Genomic DNA, 19,165 nt, shown 5'->3' on the forward strand with positions numbered 1-19,165 from the left:
AGTTCATGAATTAAGTTTCCCGTAAGTTATATAAATTTTTCGCCAGATAAAAGGCGTCTTTTTTCAGTTCTTGACACGTACTTCGAATAAAATTTTTTTTACATGTTTCCATCGCTGCCAATCATAGACAGCGATGGAAATGTTATAATAGGTGAAAACGAGCCGATGTGTAGGTATTGTTTTTAGTAAAATTTCGAGCTCACTGAATTACCTTCACAGAAGTCAGTCATGCATGGGTATCAGTCATTATTAAGACTATGTAGTGTGACTTGTTTCAAATTAAATGAGTGGTAACAATTAATATGCTTGCGAAGAGTGTGGAACAGTGAAGCCATCCATGCAGCGCCATGCAGCATTCTAGCAGGGTAGGTAAAGGTGTCTCAATGGCCTTCCTGTCATGCGCCACGACTTCCAACACATCTTGTGCCATAATGCAGCCTGAAGTCATGAATAATAGGGTCAATTCACGCAAAAATGCACTACAGAGTGGGTTGTATTTGCACAAGTGGTGAAGTAAGACAGGTCTGAAGAAGCGATACACGAACGTTGCCTTAACATGGCGGAATCTGAGGAGCCAGGTTAATTAAGGGACCTCGCTCTCCCATTTGTGAATGACCTGTGACCTGGGACAGCTGCTGTACAGACGTGCTCCCTACATCATAGTTTCCCCTTGCTACAAAACAGCTATTGATAGAACATATTTCGTTATATTTTGACACTTAGAGTTTATCTAGAGAAACTAGAATAATAAATAGGAACACTTAAGATATGAAACGCAGCCAAAAAAGCGGAAATAATGAAAAATCTTTTTTTTTTAATGTAACAACTATTACACAATGATAATCAATGTGTGCTTGCCTCCTCCAATCTGAAAAAAAAGATAAAAATCATCCCTAAATTTTTACTTTTGTTCAATTGACAATAGACTATCACAAAGCCAGGAAGACGCTATTCACTTATAAATTGCAAAAAACTTCAAGAAGCAATTATAATAACATCTTTTGGTCTGTTTTTGAGCTCGCCAGTGGATGGAGCTTACAATCCCTTAGAAAGTTACAATATAATTCCTTGTCAGAACTAAAAAAAAAAAAAAAAAAAATAACGCCTATATCATATATCTAGACCGGTTTTCATTCGTTAACACACACACACACACACACACACACACACACACACACACACACACACACCGCGTAGTGTAGTGGTTAGCACGCTCGACTCACAATCGAGAGGGCCGGGTTCGAATCCCGGTAAGTGGCGAGGCAAATGGGCAAGTCTCTTAATGTGTGGCCCCTGTTCACCTAGCAGTAAATAGGTACGGGATGTAACTCAAGGGGTTGTGGCCTCACTTTCCCGGTGTGTGGAGTGTGTTATGTGGTCTCAGTCCTTCCCGAAGATCGGTCTATGAGCTCTGAGCTCGCTCCGTAATGGGAAGACTGGCTGGGTGACTAGGAGGCGACCGAGGTGAATCACACACACACCCACATGGAACTACCCGATATCAAAGTGGTTAGTAGTGAAAGGAAGGTTACAATGAGTCACATTGTTTGTTGTCTATGGTCAATAGTAGAACATTTCAAACCATCGGACAACTAAGAAAGTCTCGTGTTTTCATTTACTGTATCTTTCCACTTGTTCATGCTGTTACTGGAATAGCTCTCTCTCTCTCTCTCTCTCTCTCTCTCTCTCTCTCTCTCTGCTTTATACCTAATAGTTTTCTTTCATTTTATTCGGTTTATATGCAGATTTGTAAAACACTTAATCTTACGGCGCCCTTTTCGCCCGTTATCTGATATAATTTAATTAATGTGGTGCATACCAACTTGTCACACACAGACACGCAATCATACAACCTTACGTTCTTGCCAATATTGCCTCACTGTCAAGAAATAGAGATGGAGAGAGACGAAGCAGCTGGTGAAGCTGTGGAAGGCAGGTAGAACATTTGGTGTCTACAGCTCTGGCTGTGCCTATGGGTGGAGATAACAGCTAGCATGGCATCCATTCGACGCAGACTCAGGTATGTGCCATGGTGCTGCGCTATATACGTAGAACTAAATCGTGTGGAGGATGTTATGAGGTCCTTTTTAGTCGTACCAACCTGTAGCAGCAACTTGTTAAATGATTATTTTATATAGAATAATGTGCTGGTTCTCAACAAACAACCTGCATACACACATCAATTGACCTGATTTCATACCATATATTTGCCATATATGAGAGAACTGCACAAGATGGATAGGGGGTTGTTTATGAGGGCAATATACTCGTACTTGCATGTTTGCTTTATTTTTTCTGTTTCGTTGTTTTCTTATCTGTGAGAGATAAAAGTATACGTTATCGCTGTTCTGTGTCAGGATTTAAAGTGCGGTGTTGTCAAATGTTCGTTGACTCTAAGCTCCTCGCGTACTATGTGGTGCTCAATATAGTTGTGAGTGGTGAGACCCGCGGCCGATCTTTATTAGCTATTATTATGCAAGTACAAGAGAATTCCCTTATACTTTTAATACCTATGCATTTTACCAAGTCTCTCTCTCTCTCTCTCTCTCTCTCTCTCTCTCCTGTATCACTTATTGTATTATATTGATAATTATCTTTTTCAGTTAATTAATTAAAGTTTTGTTTATTTTTTTGTTTCCATAATTATTGATATTATAACAATTTCTACTTGTTTATTCATGAATTGTTGTATTATTCACTTTGTGCTTTTTTCAGGAAGCAGGTGGTGGTGTTGGTAGTACTACTGGGAGTAGTGCTGATGGTATACTACATGTTGCTCTTCTCAGGTCCTGTCACCACCACTACTACATCCACTGTCTTCCCTGTAGTTGTCTTCAGCTGGCTAGGAGGTAAACTATCCCCTACCCCACACACATCAGATTGTGAAGTCTTTGCATTGTAGCCTCTGCTTATCTAGGTAGTAGACTCATTCCTTTGGAAGGAAAAACAAACCCCCTACAAAATATATATGGGTTGGTCTAGTTTTTCTGGGTCTACCAGGTTTGTCATTGCCAAGTGGCAACCATAGTATAAATGAGATATTTCCTTATATGTATACTTAGGATGTAGTATGTATGTTAGTAGGTAAGTTAAGATGTAAAGTGAATTGTTAACCAATAAGGCTACCAACAAATGAACTGATTGTTATTTTTTCCAGATTATGGTGTTGAGGGTGTGCGGCCAGAGCTCCCCACAGTGTATGTCATCACACCTACATACAGACGGCCAGAGCAAGTGAGCTATGTGACCACTTCATCTCACTCCACCTAACAACACAAATGGGTCTCCATATCCATAACAGAATAGAAGCAGCTGCTATTGTAGTGTCTGTAAAGCTAGTGATTTACATAACTTCCCTTGACATTACAAAACTTTTATAACCATTTTATCTGGAGAGATGAACGTAATGAATAGAGTGTAGTGAATCATAAATTTTCAACCCTTATTCTCTTAAGTATTTTTTTGTGTATTGTGCTTCAACACATTATTCTGACAACACATTACTAAACCTATTTTCTAGGTCATGTCCATACTGTTGGGCAAACCAGACTGGCACTGGTTGCTTATTGGGTTTTTTTGCTTTTGGAGCAGTGTTACCAGCCGTAGTAAAGGTGCAAAATCATCTCTTGAATAAAGCCAGTAAGAATTGTAGTGGACAGAGTTTGCATATATTATCTATTTCACACCACTTGAGAGACAATTTAGTCAGGCAAATGTAATTCAGTACAGTAAATGATTAATTTGCACTAGCAAGATATGGTTGTATACACAGACCTGTTCAGATGTGAGACCAATAACCAAATAGATCTTCTTAAGTGTTTTGTACCACCTACCAGACTGTTTCTGGTGTTTGTTTCACTCACAAACAGCTACTCATTCAAGTTTACCTGTCATTTCCTTGCTTCTGACATCATCTCCATGCCTGCCATTCACCCTTCCCAGCTTGTGTATTGTAGCAAAATATGGTAACAAACAGCTTTTTTCTGTTGTGCATTGCCTGATACTGTGGACATGGCCTTAGTTGCCCATTTTTTTCTTGGACACCAGTGTCACTCAAGCATTGATCTTACAGTATGATCACTCATGCACTCTCCATACATTGCTTAGTTCGTCTCTTCGTATTCAGGGCTCACAATTGGCTTTCTCTCTCTCTCTCTCTCTCTCTCTCTCATAGATTCCAGAGCTTACTCGCCTTGGCCAGACTCTGATGCACGTCCCTAAGGTGCATTGGCTGGTGGCTGATGATGCGACCTTCATTAACCAGCTGGTGGTGGATTACCTTAAGAGTACAGGCATACACTTCACCTACCTCCTCAGTGAGTACACACAACTAGGATACTAATAAGACATCTTGGAGTGTTCCTTTTTTAATTTTATTTTCTATGGTGATTCGTGTGTGTGTGTGTGTGTGTGTGTGTATTTACCTAGTTGTAGTTTTACAGGGCCTGGGCTTTATGCTCGTGTGGTCCCGTCTCCATATCTACACTTATCCAATTTTTCTTTAAAACTATGCACACTCTTTGCTGACACCACTTCCTCACTCAAACTGTTCCACGTCTCAACACATCTTTGCGGGAAACTAAATTTTTTAACATCTATCAGACATCGTCCCTTCCTTAGTTTCTTACTATGCGATCTTGTGCTTCTAAAGTCATATTCTTCTCTCAGGATCAGTTTCTCATTATTCACTTCATCCAATTCGTTAATCAATTTATAAACTTGTATCAGATCCCCTCTCTCTCTTCTCTGCTCCAAGGTTGGTAGATCCATAGCCTTTAGTCTCTCCTCATATGTCATCCCTTTAAATTCTGGAACCATTCTTGTAGCTATTTTTTGTAGTCTCTCTAATTTTCTTATGTTTCTTTTTATGGGGAGTCCACACAACTCCTGCATATTCCAATCTAGGTCTTATTTTAGTACTTATCAATTTCTTCATCATTTCCTTGTCCATATAGTGAAATGCTACCCCAATATTCTTTTGCAAATTATACGTCTCTCTGAAAATTTTATCAATATAGCTTACTGGTTGATTATTTTCTTCCATTGTCACTCCCAAGTCCTTTTCCTTTTTTACTTTTTCTAGTTCTACTCCATCTCCCATCTTATAGGTTCCCACTGGTCGTCTTTCACTTTTTCCCATTTCCATGACATGGCTTTTGTCCACATTGAATTCCATCTCCCATTTTTTGCTCCATTTCCAGATCTTGTTTAAGTCTTCCTGTAGTATTTCACAATCCTGTTTTTGTTTAATGACTCTGCACAGTTTCGCATCGTCCGCAAACAGATTTATGTAGCTGTTCACTCCCTCTGGCATGTCATTTACGAGAAAAAGTATTGGCGCCAATGCTGATCCTTGTGGTACTCTGCTGTCTACTGTTCTCCACTTGGACTTCATATCTTTGACTATCGTCCTTATTTCTCTCCCCCTTAAGTAATTCTTCATCCATCTCAATGTGCTTCCTTTTAAGCCATCCTTCTCCTCTAACTTCCATAGTAATCTTTCATGTGGCACTTTATCAAATGCCTTATTTAGATCTAAATAAATACAGTCAACCCATCCCTCTCTCTCTTGTACTTTATCAACTATTCTAGAGTAGAAACAATTTTGGTTGTTCCTTACATTTTTCGACAATGTCCTTTTCATAGTTCCTTTCTTCTTCCTTTCTCACCTTAGCATATTCATTTCTTGCTGTTTTGAAGTTTTCCTTATTTTTTGGATTTCTGTTTCTTCTCCACCTTTTCCATGCTCCATCTCGTTTCTCCTTTGCCCTAGCACATCTTGCATTAAACCAATCTTTCTTTCCTTCTTCTTTAGGTCTATATTTCGGGACATATTCCCTGACCCCAGTTTTGTATATTTCCAAAAGTTATATTTCTCTTGAATCGTTAATGAGTTTTCCCCATCTCCTCCCAGTTTACGTTTTTAAAATAGTTCTTGAAATTCTCAATATCAGCCTTTCTGTAATTTAATCGGTCTCCTTTGTATGATTCATCTCTATCTTCCTTTCCTTCTTCTATATCCATTTCTAATATTACATGGTCACTCTTTCCCAATGGGCACTTGTATCTTATATCATTGTTAATTGGTATATCCCTTGTAAAAACTAGGTCTAATCTTGCCGGCTCATCGTTTCCTCTGAATCTTGTGTTTTCCTTTACTCTTTGGACCATCAAATTATCTATCATTAGGTTCAGGAATCTATCTCCCCAGGCATCTTCCCCCATACCACTTTCATAATTTTCCCAGTCTTTCTCCTTACAGTTGAAATCTCCTACCAATATCACTTTTCTCCTTTCCTTAATGATTCTTGTAAGACTCCTTATTGTGTCATCTATCATGTCTCTATATTCTTGGTTAGTCCATGAGTTTGTTTTTGGTGGCACATATGTTCCAATGATTGTTAACTCCTTTTTATTAATATGTACCTTAACATACAGTATTTCTGATTTTCCTTCCCCAAACTCCACTTGATTTACCACTATCTCCTTCCTTAACATCATCATGACTCCTCCTCCTCCTTTACCCACTCTGTCTCTCCTCCATATATTATACCTTTTATCTATGTCTATTTTTTATTGCCTCATTTAACTTTGTTTCCACCAGGCATACAATATCTGGTTCCTCTTTCTTTATGTAACCTCTTAATTATAATTTACTAGATAAAATCCCATCTATGTTTGTATACATCATTTTTAATCTCTTGTTCTTATCATTTTTAGTTAAACTTGCTCCATATTTTTCTCTTCTTTCTCTTTTATATACCATTTCCTTATCCTGTCTCCTAGAATTCTCCAAAAAAAATGCCTTCTTCTCCTCTGACCTTTCATTATTTTTTTTCTCTTGCTTCTGCCACCAGTTCATTGTGTCTCTTCCTTTCCTCCTCGTTTCTATTTTTCTTTATATATATATCTTTGCAACCTTCTGTTTCTCTGAGTTTTGTTTTTCTATATAGTACTTCTTCTGCTGCTGCTTGTGATTTTAGTAATATCTTAATTGGTCTCACTGTTCCTTTTTGATATGGTCCCATTCTATGGATTTCTTCTACTTCCTCTTCTAATTTCTGTCTATCCTTGTCATTCAGATGTTTTAGTAGGTCTTTTACTGATTTCATTACGTCTTTTTCCCTTCTTGGTCTATATTTAACATTTTTTTCTTTCAGTCCAAAAATAATTACACTTCTTTTTTTCCGCAATTTCTCTTACTAAATTTTCTTTTTTGTTGAGGACTCCTATCATTTTGTGTGTGTGTGTGTGTGTTTCACTGTTTGATCTGCTGTGTGTGTGTTTCACTGTTTGATCTGCTGTATGTGTGTGTGTATTTACTTAGTTGTATTTACCTAGTTGTACAGTACCCTCCCGAGTTTAGCGCTTGCTTTCTTCTTAAGATATAGCTCCAAACTCGAGGATCGCTAAACTCGGGGTATTGAAAACAATGTAAAAACGCTTATTCATTCTGGCCCGGGACGAAGCTGATTTTTTTCCTCCCCACTTTACTCCCTTATTTCAAAATACCAATAAATTGGTGGGTGTATTCAGTTTCAGTGAAGAATGCTCTTGTTAAGACGAAAAAAACTGGGACACACACTTTATTGAAAAGAACAAAAAGAGACAAGAAATAATAAGAACTCTAACAGCACATAATCTCACTCTGGGGCATGGTCCGCTAGCGCAAAGCCTTCAGATTCGTTGCCCAAATCCACGGGGGCTACATTATCGTCGACCAGCAGCTCATCACCATCATCATCCTTCTCAGCAACAACAGCAGGTGGTGTGTCTTCTCGCTTGTCACGGTTACTGAAGTATCTTGTGATCAAGGCCTGTTGTCGTTTTTTCATTCATGCTTCGTACATCTGTTTGTATTCATTTAATCCCTTTTGAACTGCGTGGATGCATGTCACACATCGGTCAGAATTTGAATCAAAATTGCAAATGGCCTCCTTTAATTTTTCTGTAATTGCAAATATTTCTGTTAATTGGTAAACAGTTAGCTCATCTTCCTTTTCCTTTTCCTCTTCTTTTTCTTCTTCCTCGTGCTCCTCTTCAAGCATGTCTTCCGCACTAGGTTCGGCGACTCTCTCTCCAATAAGATTTTCTATGTCAGCAGCACTGACAATGTCATACCTACTGATGGGTAATGTTTTGGCCAGCTGAAGCAGTGAGCCCATAGCGACTGCTACACTCTGTCTCTCCTGTGTTGTGCTGAGCTCACGGGCACCGCTACTCGTTTCTGCCTCGATCCACGGGAAAACTCTCCTCCAACCGCTCTTATTCCTCTAACAATAGACTCACTAATGTTGAACAAGTTTCCAACGGCAACAGGTCCCATTCCAGCATCAAGCTTATCCAACACTTCGCCTTTTTTCTTCATGTTTAACAGTCTTTTCTTCTTACCCTGCCTCTCTGGCATGCTTCCTTTTGCAGTCAAGGTTTCTTGAGCCACATGCTGCAGTGCCTCCTTTATTTCCTGACATCACAATTAATTAGCTTGCATATAAGAACTATCAAGATGCTGGTGGAAGAGGGCTAAGGACGCGTGCACACGTGGTCAGCTCAGTCAGCCAACTGCAGGAGTCTTGGGGCAGCATACGTGACGCCGCCCGGAAGTAAACGCGACCGATACTTGTCAAAGCAGCGCGAAAATCGGGGCGATACATCGCCAAACTCAGGATGGTAAGAATTTAGGACTAAGCGCCAAACTCGAGGATCGCGAAACTCGGATAGCACTAAACTCGGGAGGGTACTGTAGTTTTACAGGGCCTGGGCTTTATGCTCATGTGGCCCCGTCTCCATATCTACACTTATCCAATCTTACTTTAAAAGTGTGCACACTCGTTGCAGACACCACTTCCTCATCTAAACTGTGTGTGTGTGTGTGTGTGTGTGTGTGTGTGTGTGTGTGTGTGTGTGTGTGTGTGTGTGTATTTACCTAGTTGTATTTACCTAGTTGTAGTTTTACAGGGCCTGGACTTCATGCTCGTGTGGTCCCGTCTCCATATCTACACTTATCCAATTTTTCTTTAAAACTATGCACACTCTTTGCTGACACCACTTCCTCACTCAAACTGTTCCAAGTCTCAACACATCTTTGCGGGAAACTAAATTTTTTAACATCTCGTCCCTTCCTTAGTTTCTTACTATGTGATCTTGTGCTTCTAAAGTCATATTCTTCTCTCAGGATCAGTTTCTCATTATCCGCTTCATCCATTCCATTAATCAATTTATAAACTTGTATCAGATCCCCTCTCTCTCTTCTCTGCTCCAAGGTTGGTAGATCCATTGCCTTTAGTCTCTCCTCATATGCCATCCCTTTAAATTCTGGAACCATTCTTGTAGCCATTTTTGTAGTCTCTAATTTTCTTATGTGTTTCTTTTATGGGAGTCCACACAACTCCTGCATATTCCAATCTAGGTCTTATTTTAGTACTTATCAATTTCTTCATCATTTCCTTGTCCATATAGTGAAATGCTACTCCAATATTCCTTAGCAAATTATACGTCTCTCTGAAAATTCTATCAATATGGCTTACCGGTTGATTATTTTCTTCCATTGTCACTCCCAAGTCCTTTTCCTTTTTTACTTTTTCTAGTTCTACTCCATCTCCCATCTTATAGATTCCCACTGGTCGTCTTTCACTTTTCCCATTTCCATGTGTGTGTGTGTGTGTGTGTGTGTGTGTGTGTAATTTACTTGTACATGTAAACTATTGTGTAATTTAGTTCCCCAAGTCTGTTGCCCCAAGTAGAAACATATATTTCTGTTGATCTTTGTCAGATATTTAGTGATTTATTATCATTCTTGGTTCACTGATCACAGTTGTTTCATACTCAGCCAGTTTTCAAGTATGGGCTTTGCAGTTTTAGTAAGTGTAGGCCTACATCTATTTTGAACACCTATACCACCAACAGTTGAAGTGGTTTGTGTAATGCATTACATAAATAGGTACTCCACCCACACACACACAGAAAGAGGAGACCTAATTCCTATATACAGGCCATGGAAGGGAATGGACGCAGTTGACAAAGAAGACCTATTAGTGTGGGACTCAAGAAATACAAGGAGACATGGCATGAAAATGAGAAAGAAGAGACATTAAGAAATACAGTGGTACCTCGACATACAAATTTAATTCGTTCCGTGACAATTGTTGTATATCAAATCAATTTTTCCCATAGAAATTAATGGAAATAGAATTAATTTATTCTTGTGATACGAATTTACCCACCCCAAAAAATAAACATGCTTTAAATACCAACCAAATATAGATTTAATATAAGATAAATACAATATTTATTGTATGCATGATATAAATGTACTATATTGCCCAAAATAACAACTTCGCCCGCAAAACTCGGGACATGTTGATAGACATTCATCACGCAAGACTTTTAGGCTTTTTACGGCTATATTTTGGCTATTTTCTTTCCGTTTTCTTTGCTTGTGAGCTGGCAACACTCATCAGGAGTAAACTGTGTCACCAACGATTGATGGTGGGAGCAACAATGATTTCATGGTGTCTAATTCCACCACCTCTCCCGCGCGCCTTCTATACCTCAGGTCTCTCGCCATGTTGCGGGGAGACAACTTTTGAAGGAGATGTTTGTTTGGGCTGCCATATTGTCAACACAGCAGATCACAGCACAGTTAGTGAGGCATGATAAACGTCATCCGTTCGCTTTACAGAAATTCATGCAACGAACGTTTTTTTTAGGAATGTAACCCTTTCGTTAAGCAGGGGTTGCCTGTAGTTTTTTTAAGAGTTGAGTAATAAATTTTCACAAAAAAGAGACTTTCCTAGTGGCCCGGAATGTAACCCACCTATTACCATATTTTTCTGTGGGAAAATTGTTTGAGTAATGTGATTTTGAATAATATGACACCTCCAGGAACATAACTCTTGCATTAATTGAAAGCTGACTGTATGTGTAAATATATTTTAGTATTAATTAGGTTACTCCATCTCCCATCTTATAGGTTCCCACTGGTCGTCTTTCACTTTTTCCCATTTCCATGACATGGCTTTTGTCCACATTGAATTCCATCTCCCATTTTTGCTCCATTTCCAGATCTTGTTTAAGTCTTCCTGTAGTATTTCACAATCCTGTTTTTGTTTAATGACTCTGCACAGTTTAGCATCGTCCATAAACAGATTTATGTAGCTGTTCACTCCCTCTGGCATGTCATTTACGAAAAAGTATTGGCGCCAATGCTGATCCTTGTGGTACTCTGCTGTCTACTGTTCTCCACTTGGACTTCATATCTTTGACTATCGTCCTTATTTCTCTCCCCCTTAAGTAATTCTTCATCCATCTCAATGTGCTTCCTTTTAAGCCATCCTTCTCCTCTAACTTCCATAGTAATCTTTCATGTGGCACTTTATCAAATGCCTTATTTAGATCTAAATAAATACAGTCAACCCATCCCTCTCTCTCTTGTACTTTATCAACTATTCTAGAGTAGAAACAATTTTGGTTGTTCCTTACATTTTTCGACAATGTCCTTTTCATAGTTCCTTTCTTCTTCCTTTCTCACCTTAGCATATTCATTTCTTGCTGTTTTGAAGTTTTCCTTATTTTTTGGATTTCTGTTTCTTCTCCACCTTTTCCATGCTCCATCTCGTTTCTCCTTTGCCCTAGCACATCTTGCATTAAACCAATCTTTCTTTCCTTCTTCTTTAGGTCTATATTTCGGGACATATTCCTGACCCCAGTTTTGTATATTTCCAAAGTTATATTTCTCTTGAATCGTTAATGAGTTTTCCCCATCTCCTCCCAGTTTACGTTTTTAAAATAGTTCTTGAAATTCTCAATATCAGCCTTTCTGTAATTTAATCGGTCTCCTTTGTATGATTCATCTCTATCTTCCTTTCCTTCTTCTATATCCATTTCTAATATTACATGGTCACTCTTTCCCAATGGGCACTTGTATCTTATATCATTGTTAATTGGTATATCCCTTGTAAAAACTAGGTCTAATCTTGCCGGCTCATCGTTTCCTCTGAATCTTGTGTTTTCCTTTACTCTTTGGACCATCAAATTATCTATCATTAGGTTCAGGAATCTATCTCCCCAGGCATCTTCCCCCATACCACTTTCATAATTTTCCCAGTCTACCTCCTTACAGTTGAAATCTCCTACCAATATCACTTTTCTCCTTTCCTTAATGATTCTTGTAAGACTCCTTATTGTGTCATCTATCATGTCTCTATATTCTTGGTTAGTCCATGAGTTTGTTTTGGTGGCACATATGTTCCAATGATTGTTAACTCCTTTTTATTAATATGCATCTTAACATACAGTATTTCTGATTTTCCTTCCCAAACTCCACTTGATTTACCACTATCTCCTTCCTTAACATCATCATGACTCCTCCTCCTCCTTTACCCACTCTGTCTCTCCTCCATATATTATACCTTTTATCTATGTCTATTTTATTGCCTCATTTAACTTTGTTTCCACCAGGCATACAATATCTGGTTCTTCTTTCTTTATGTAATCTCTTAATTCTAATTTACTAGATAAAATCCCATCTATGTTTGTATACATCATTTTAATCTCTTGTTCTTATCATTTTTAGTTAAACTTGCTCCATTTTTTTCTTCTTTCTCTTTTATATACCATTTCCTTATCCTGTCTCCTATAATTCTCCAAAAATGCCTTCTTCTCCTCTGACCTTTCATTATTTTTTCTCTTGCTTCTGCCACCAGTTCATTGTGTCTCTTCCTTTCCTCCTCGTTTCTATTTTTCTTTATATATATATCTTTGCAACCTTCTGTTTCTCTGAGTTTTGTTTTTCTATATAGTACTTCTTCTGCTGCTGCTTGTGATTTTAGTAATATCTTAATTGGTCTCACTGTTCCTTCTTGATATGGTCCCATTCTATGGATTTCTTCTACTTCCTCTTCTAAGTTCTGTCTATCCTTGTCATTCAGATGTTTTAGTAGGTCTTTTACTGATTTCATTTCGTCTTTTTCCCTTCTTGGTCTATATTTAACATTTTTTCTTTCAGTCCAAAAATAATTACACTTCTTTTTTCCGCAATTTCTCTTACTAAATTTTCTTTTTGTTGAGGACTCCTATCATTTTGTGTGTGTGTGTGTGTTTCACTGTTTGATCTGCTGTGTGTGTTTCACTGTTTGATCTGCTGTATGTGTGTGTATTTACTTAGTTGTATTTACCTAGTTGTACAGTACCCTCCCGAGTTTAGCTTGCTTTCTTCTTAAGATATAGCTCCAAACTCGAGGATCGCTAAACTCTATTGAAAACTTCGCTTATTCATTCTGGCCAGCTTGATTTTTTTCCTCCCACTTTACTCCTTATTTCAAAATACCAATAAATTGGTTGTATTCAGTTTCAGTGAAGAATGCTCTTGTTAAGACGAAAAACTGGGACACACTTTTGAAAAGAACAAAAGAGACAAGAAATAATAAGAACTCTAACAGCACATAATCTCACTCTCATGGTCCGCTAGCAAAGCCTTCAGATTCTTTCCCAAATCCACGGGGCTACATTATCGCCGACCAGCAGCTCATCACCATCATCATCCTTCAGCAACAACAGCTGGTGTGTCTTTCGCTTGTCAGTTACTGAAGTATCTTGTGATCAAGGCCTGTTGTCGTTTTTTCATTCATGCTTTACATCTGTTTGTATTCATTTAATCCCTTTTGAACTGCGTGGATGCATGTCACATCGGTCAGAATTTGAATCAAAATTGCAAATGGCCTCCTTTAATTTTTCTGTAATTGCAAATATTTCTGTTAATTGGTAAACAGTTAGCTCATCTTCCTTTTCCTTTTCCTCTTCTTTTCTTCTTCCTCGTGCTCCTCTTCAAGCATGTCTTCCACTAGGTTCATCTCTCCAATAAGATTTTCTATGTCAGCAGCACTGACAATGTCATACCTACTGATGGGTAATGTTTTCCAGCTGAAGCAGTGAGCCCATAGCGACTGCTCACTCTGTCTCTCCTGTGTTGTGCTGAGCTCACGGGCACTTCATCGTTTCTGCCTCGATCCACGGAAAACTCTCCTCAACCGCTCTTATTCCTCTAACAATAGACTCACTAATGTTGAACAAGTTTCCAACGGCAACAGGTCCCATTCAGCATCAAGCTTATCCAACACTTCGCCTTTTTCTTCATGTTTAACAGTCTTTTCTTCTTACCCTGCCTCTCTGGCATGCTTCCTTTTCAAGTAGGTTTCTTGAGCCACATGCTGCATGCCTCCTTTATTTCCTGACATCACAATTAATTAGCTTGCATATAAGAACTATCAAGATGCTGGTACTCTGCACACGTGGTCAGCTCAGTCAGCCAACTGCAGGAGTCTTCAGCATGACGCCGCCCAAGTAAGCGACCATCTTGTCAAAGCAGTTGTCATCACATCGCCAAACTCAGGATGTGAATTTAGGACTGCCAAACTGAGGATGCGCCAAACTCGGATAGCACTAAACTCGAGAGTACTGTAGTTTTACAGGGCCTGGGCTTTATGCTCATGTGGCCCGTCTCCATATCTACACTTATCCAATCTTACTTTAAAAGTGTGCACTCGTTGCAGACACCACTTCCTCATCTAAACTGTGTGTGTGTGTGTGTGTGTGTGTGTGTGTGTGTGTGTGTGTGTGTGTGTGTGTGTGTGTGTGTGTTACCTAGTTGTATTTACCTAGTTGTAGTTTACAGGGCCTGGACTTCATGCTCGTGTGGTCCCGTCTCCATATCTACACTTATCCAATTTGTGTGTGTGTGTGTGTGTGTGTGTGTATTTACCTAATTGTATTTACCTAATTGTAACATACGGAAAAGAGCTATGCTCGTGTTGTCCCGTCTCCATATCTATTAATGTCCAGCTTTTCTTAAAATCATGAATATTCCTTGCGTTGACCACTTCCACGTCTAAACTATTCCATGCTTCCACCCTTCTATGAGGAAGCTATATTTTTCACATCTCTCCTATAAGTGGCCATTTTAGTTTTTCCCATGCCCTCTCGACATTCTTCCATTCCACATACACAGATCTTCCCTATCCATTTTTCCATGCCAATCATCACTCTGTATATTGCTATCAGGTCTCCCCTTTCTCTTCTGTTTTCCAGGGTTGGAAGTTGCATTCTTTTCAGTCTGTCTTCATAAGTCAAATCTCTTAAGTCAGGCACCATTTTCGTTGCAGCCCTCTGTACTTTCTCTAGTTTCCTTATGTGTTTCTTTAAGTTCAGCCCACTGTATTGTTGCATATTCAAGCCTCGGTCTTATCATTGCAGTAATTATTTTCTTCATCATTTCTTCATCTAGATATCTGACGCCACTCTTATGTTCCTCAATAAGTTCAATACTTCTCCAATTATTTTGTTTATATGTCTCTCTGGCGATAGGTCATTGGTAATTGTCACCCCAAGGTCTTTTCTTCATGACTGGTTTTATGTCTTCATTTCCTATCTTGTACATACTCCTGATTCTTCTTTCACTCTTGCCAAACTCTATTTTCTTGCATTTTGTCGTGTTGAACTCCATTTGCCATGTACAGCTCCATTTCCATATTCTGTCCAAGTCTTCCTGGAGTAGTTCGCAATCTTTGTCACATCTCACTTTTCTTAACAATTTTGCATCGTCTGCAAATAGGCTCACATAACTGGACACCCCATCCACCATGTCATTTATGTAGACTGCGAACATTACTGGTGCCAACACTGATCCCTGTGGAACTCCACTCTCCACCAATCCCCATTCTGATGGTCTGTCCTTAATTATTGTTCTCATTTCTCTTCCTACCAAAAGTCTTCCATCCATTTTAGTAAACTGCCATGCACTCCTCCTACCATTTCAAGTTTCCAGATCAGTCTCTGGTGTGGTACCTTATCAAAGGCCTTTTTTAAATCCAGATATATTCCATCAGCCCAACCATCTCTTTCCTGTATTACATCTATCACCCTCGAATAGTAACATATCAGGTTTGTCGTGCATGAACGCCCTTTCCTAAAACCAAATTGACACTCACAAAGTATGTCATTTTCTCCAAGAAGTCTGTCCATCTAGTCTTCACCACCCTCTCACACATCTTAGCTACCACACTTGTAAGTGACACTGGTCTATAGTTCAATGGGTCTCTCTTGTTACCTGATTTATAGATTGGGACAATGTTAGCTCTTTTCCAGTCTTGGGGCACTACACCTTCCCTTAATGAGGCATCAATTACTTCACAAACTTTTTCTGCCAATTGCTCCTGCATTCTCTTAAAATCCATCCTGATACCCCATCAGGTCCCACAGCTTTTCTCACTTCTAAACTCCCCATCATGTTCTTGATCTCCTCCACCGTTACTTGAAACTCCTTCATAATCCCTTTCTGTTCCATTACCAGTGGTTTGTCAAAAGCAGTCTCCTTTGTGAATACCTTCCGAAAGCATCCATTCATAGCCTCTGCCATTTCCTGGGATCTTCACTGCATACTCCATTTACTTCTAAACTTTCAATACTTTCTCTATTTTTGATGTTGTTGTTCACATGTCTGTAAAAAAGCCTTGGTTGGTCTTTACATTTATCAATTATATCCTTTTCTTGTTTCTTTCTTTCTTCTCTTCTAATCAACACATATTCATTTCTTGCTCTTTTGTAACTTTCCACTGCTTAATCCGTCTTTTCCTTCTCCACCTCTTCCATGCATCCTCTTTTCTTGTTCTAGCCTTTTCACATCTATCGTTAAACCAGTCCTGCTTTCCAACTTCTCTATGTTGTCTTATTGGTACAAATTTTTCTCACCTTCTTTGTATATTTTATAAATTCCTTCCACTTTTCATTTGCTCCCTTAGCACTCTTGAATTTCATCAATTTGTCTCTTGAAAGAATTTCTTTAGGTTTCCAAAATCTGTCTTGGCATAATTCCATCTTCCCACTTTATATTCTTCATTTCTTCTAGATTTCTCTTCGTCTATCACCTTGAACTCCAAAACTGCATGATCACTCTTTGCTAAAGGGCACTCCACCCTCATCTCCTCAATGACCATTGGCTCTGTACTAAAGACCAAGTCCAGTCTTGACGATGCTCCCTCTCCTCCAAACCTAGTATCTTCTTTGACCCACTGAGTTAACACATTTTCCATTGCCAGTGTCAATAGTGTATTTCCCCATGTTGTCTCTGATCCTTCCATTGACCAGTCCTCCCAACACACCTCTTTACAATTAAAATCTCCCATCATTATAGTTCGTTCACAGCCACCCAACATTTCTTCCAGACATGTTCCTGTATCACTTATCATTTCTTCATATTCCTGTACTGACCATGCATTTGTCTTAGGTGGTACGTACACCACTATGTAGTGCCTCTTTTTTCCTTCATTAGTTTCTGCTCTGATCTTTAGCACTTCTGCCTTTCCCATACCTTTTTCACTTGATCCACCTTTATATCTTTTTAACCAGCAACATCACTCCTCCTCCCATCTTACCTACTCTATTTCTTTTCCAAACGTTATATTTCCTTCTCCAACCTTCATCAGGTCTTCTCCCTCTCTCAGTTTTGTTTCAGTAAGACCCACAATATCTGGGTTCTTGTCCCTCAAGTAATCGTTGAGTTCTAAAATCCCGATATCACTCCATTTATGTTGGAATACATTACATTTCGCTCATATGTAAGTTTCTTTAGTCCTTTCTTGCTGTACTTTTCTGGGTTTTTATATATATATATATTTTATTATATTTTTTTTTTTTATTTTTTTTCATTTTTCCTTTAATTAGTGGACTTTCTACTTGTCACATATATGTTGTGAACCCATCAAGCACCACTTATTAATTTGAATTTTGGATTTCTTTAGTATTGTATTAAATCTGGTCATTAGAATTTAGTTAGGTCTGTGTATCTGAGACTCATTTAACCATAAGTTCCACTATTTTACCTTTGGATTTTGTAAATTTACTTGTACATGTAAACTATTGTGTAATTTAGTTCCCCAAGTCTGTTGCCCCAAGTAGAAACATATATTTCTGTTGATCTTTGTCAGATATTTAGTGATTTATTATCATTCTTGGTTCACTGATCACAGTTGTTTCATACTCAGCCAGTTTTCAAGTATCTTTCATTTTAGTAGTGTACATCTATTTTGAACACCTATCCACCAACAGTTGAAGTGGTTTGTGTAATCATTACATAAATAGGTACTCCACCACACACACACAGACCTAATTCCTATATACAGGCCATAAAATCCTTGAAGAAGACCTATTGTCTCAAGAAATACAAGGAGACATCATGTGAGAAAGAAGACATTTCAGTGGTCCTCACATCTTTAATTGTTCCTGACAATTGTTGTATATCAAATCAATTTTTCCCATAGAAATTAATGGAAATAGAATTAATTTATTCTTGTGATCTTTCCACCCATAAACATGCTTTTCCAACCTATGATTTAATATGTACAATATTTATTGTATGCATGATATAAATGTCTATATTGCCCATAACAACTTCCATAAAACTGGGACATGTTGATAGACATTCATCACAAGACTTTTTCTTTTTACCTATATTTTTCTATTTTCTTTCCTTTTTCTTTGCTTGTGAGCTCAACACTCATCATAAACTTGTCACCAACATTGATCAACAATGATTTCATTGTCTAATTCCACCTCTGCCTTCTATACCTCATCTCTCGCCATGTTCAGACAACTTTGAAAGATGTTTGTTTCTCCATATTGTCAACACAGCAGATCACAGCACATTAGTCATGATCTCATCCTTTTTACAGAAATTCATCACACTTTTTTAGGAATGTAACCTTTTCTTAAGCATTCCTGTATTTTTTGAGTTGAGTAATAAATTTTCACAAAAGAGACTTTCCTAGTCCAATGTCCCACCTATTCCATATTTTTCTGTAAAATTGTTTGAGTAATGTGATTTTGAATAATATGACACCTCCAGGAACATAACTCTTGCATTAATTGAAAGCTGACTGTATGTGTAAATATATTTTAGTATTAATTAGGTAATAGTGGATTTTGAAAAATATTTACATATTTTGTGAAGGATCGCTAAATAAATATATTAAGTTGAGCAGTGCCTTCAGTGTCCTAAATTTTTTAATATAGGGAACACAGAATTTTTTTTGTTAAGTGTGACCTTAATTGTGTTTTACAGATACGTCATACAAAGAAAGTATCAATGTTTCCTGTCTTTCACACACAGGCTCTC

The 19,165-nt window shown here is 38.3% G+C and overlaps 1 protein-coding gene and 1 long non-coding RNA gene across 2 annotated transcripts; both read left to right on the top strand.

Annotated features, from left to right (window-relative positions):
• The first annotated feature begins 1,804 nt into the window (after positions 1 to 1,804).
• LOC123514173 (galactosylgalactosylxylosylprotein 3-beta-glucuronosyltransferase I-like) lies at positions 1,805 to 4,342 on the top strand. Its single transcript, XM_045271823.1, has 4 exons — positions 1,805 to 2,020; positions 2,716 to 2,849; positions 3,158 to 3,234; positions 4,175 to 4,342. The coding sequence occupies exons 1-4, from the start codon at positions 1,995 to 1,997 to the stop codon at positions 4,340 to 4,342; spliced, it is 405 nt and encodes a 134-aa protein (XP_045127758.1). The 5' UTR covers positions 1,805 to 1,994.
• Positions 4,343 to 10,363: 6,021 nt separating this feature from the next.
• On the top strand, positions 10,364 to 19,027 carry LOC123514101. The gene is made up of 2 exons (XR_006677516.1): positions 10,364 to 10,948; positions 18,960 to 19,027. It is a non-coding gene; the product is annotated as an uncharacterized LOC123514101 (long non-coding RNA).
• Positions 19,028 to 19,165: the final 138 nt, after the last annotated feature.

Source organism: Portunus trituberculatus, chromosome 37 (assembly GCF_017591435.1).
Source record: "Portunus trituberculatus isolate SZX2019 chromosome 37, ASM1759143v1, whole genome shotgun sequence".
Lineage (NCBI taxonomy): Eukaryota > Metazoa > Arthropoda > Malacostraca > Decapoda > Portunidae > Portunus > Portunus trituberculatus.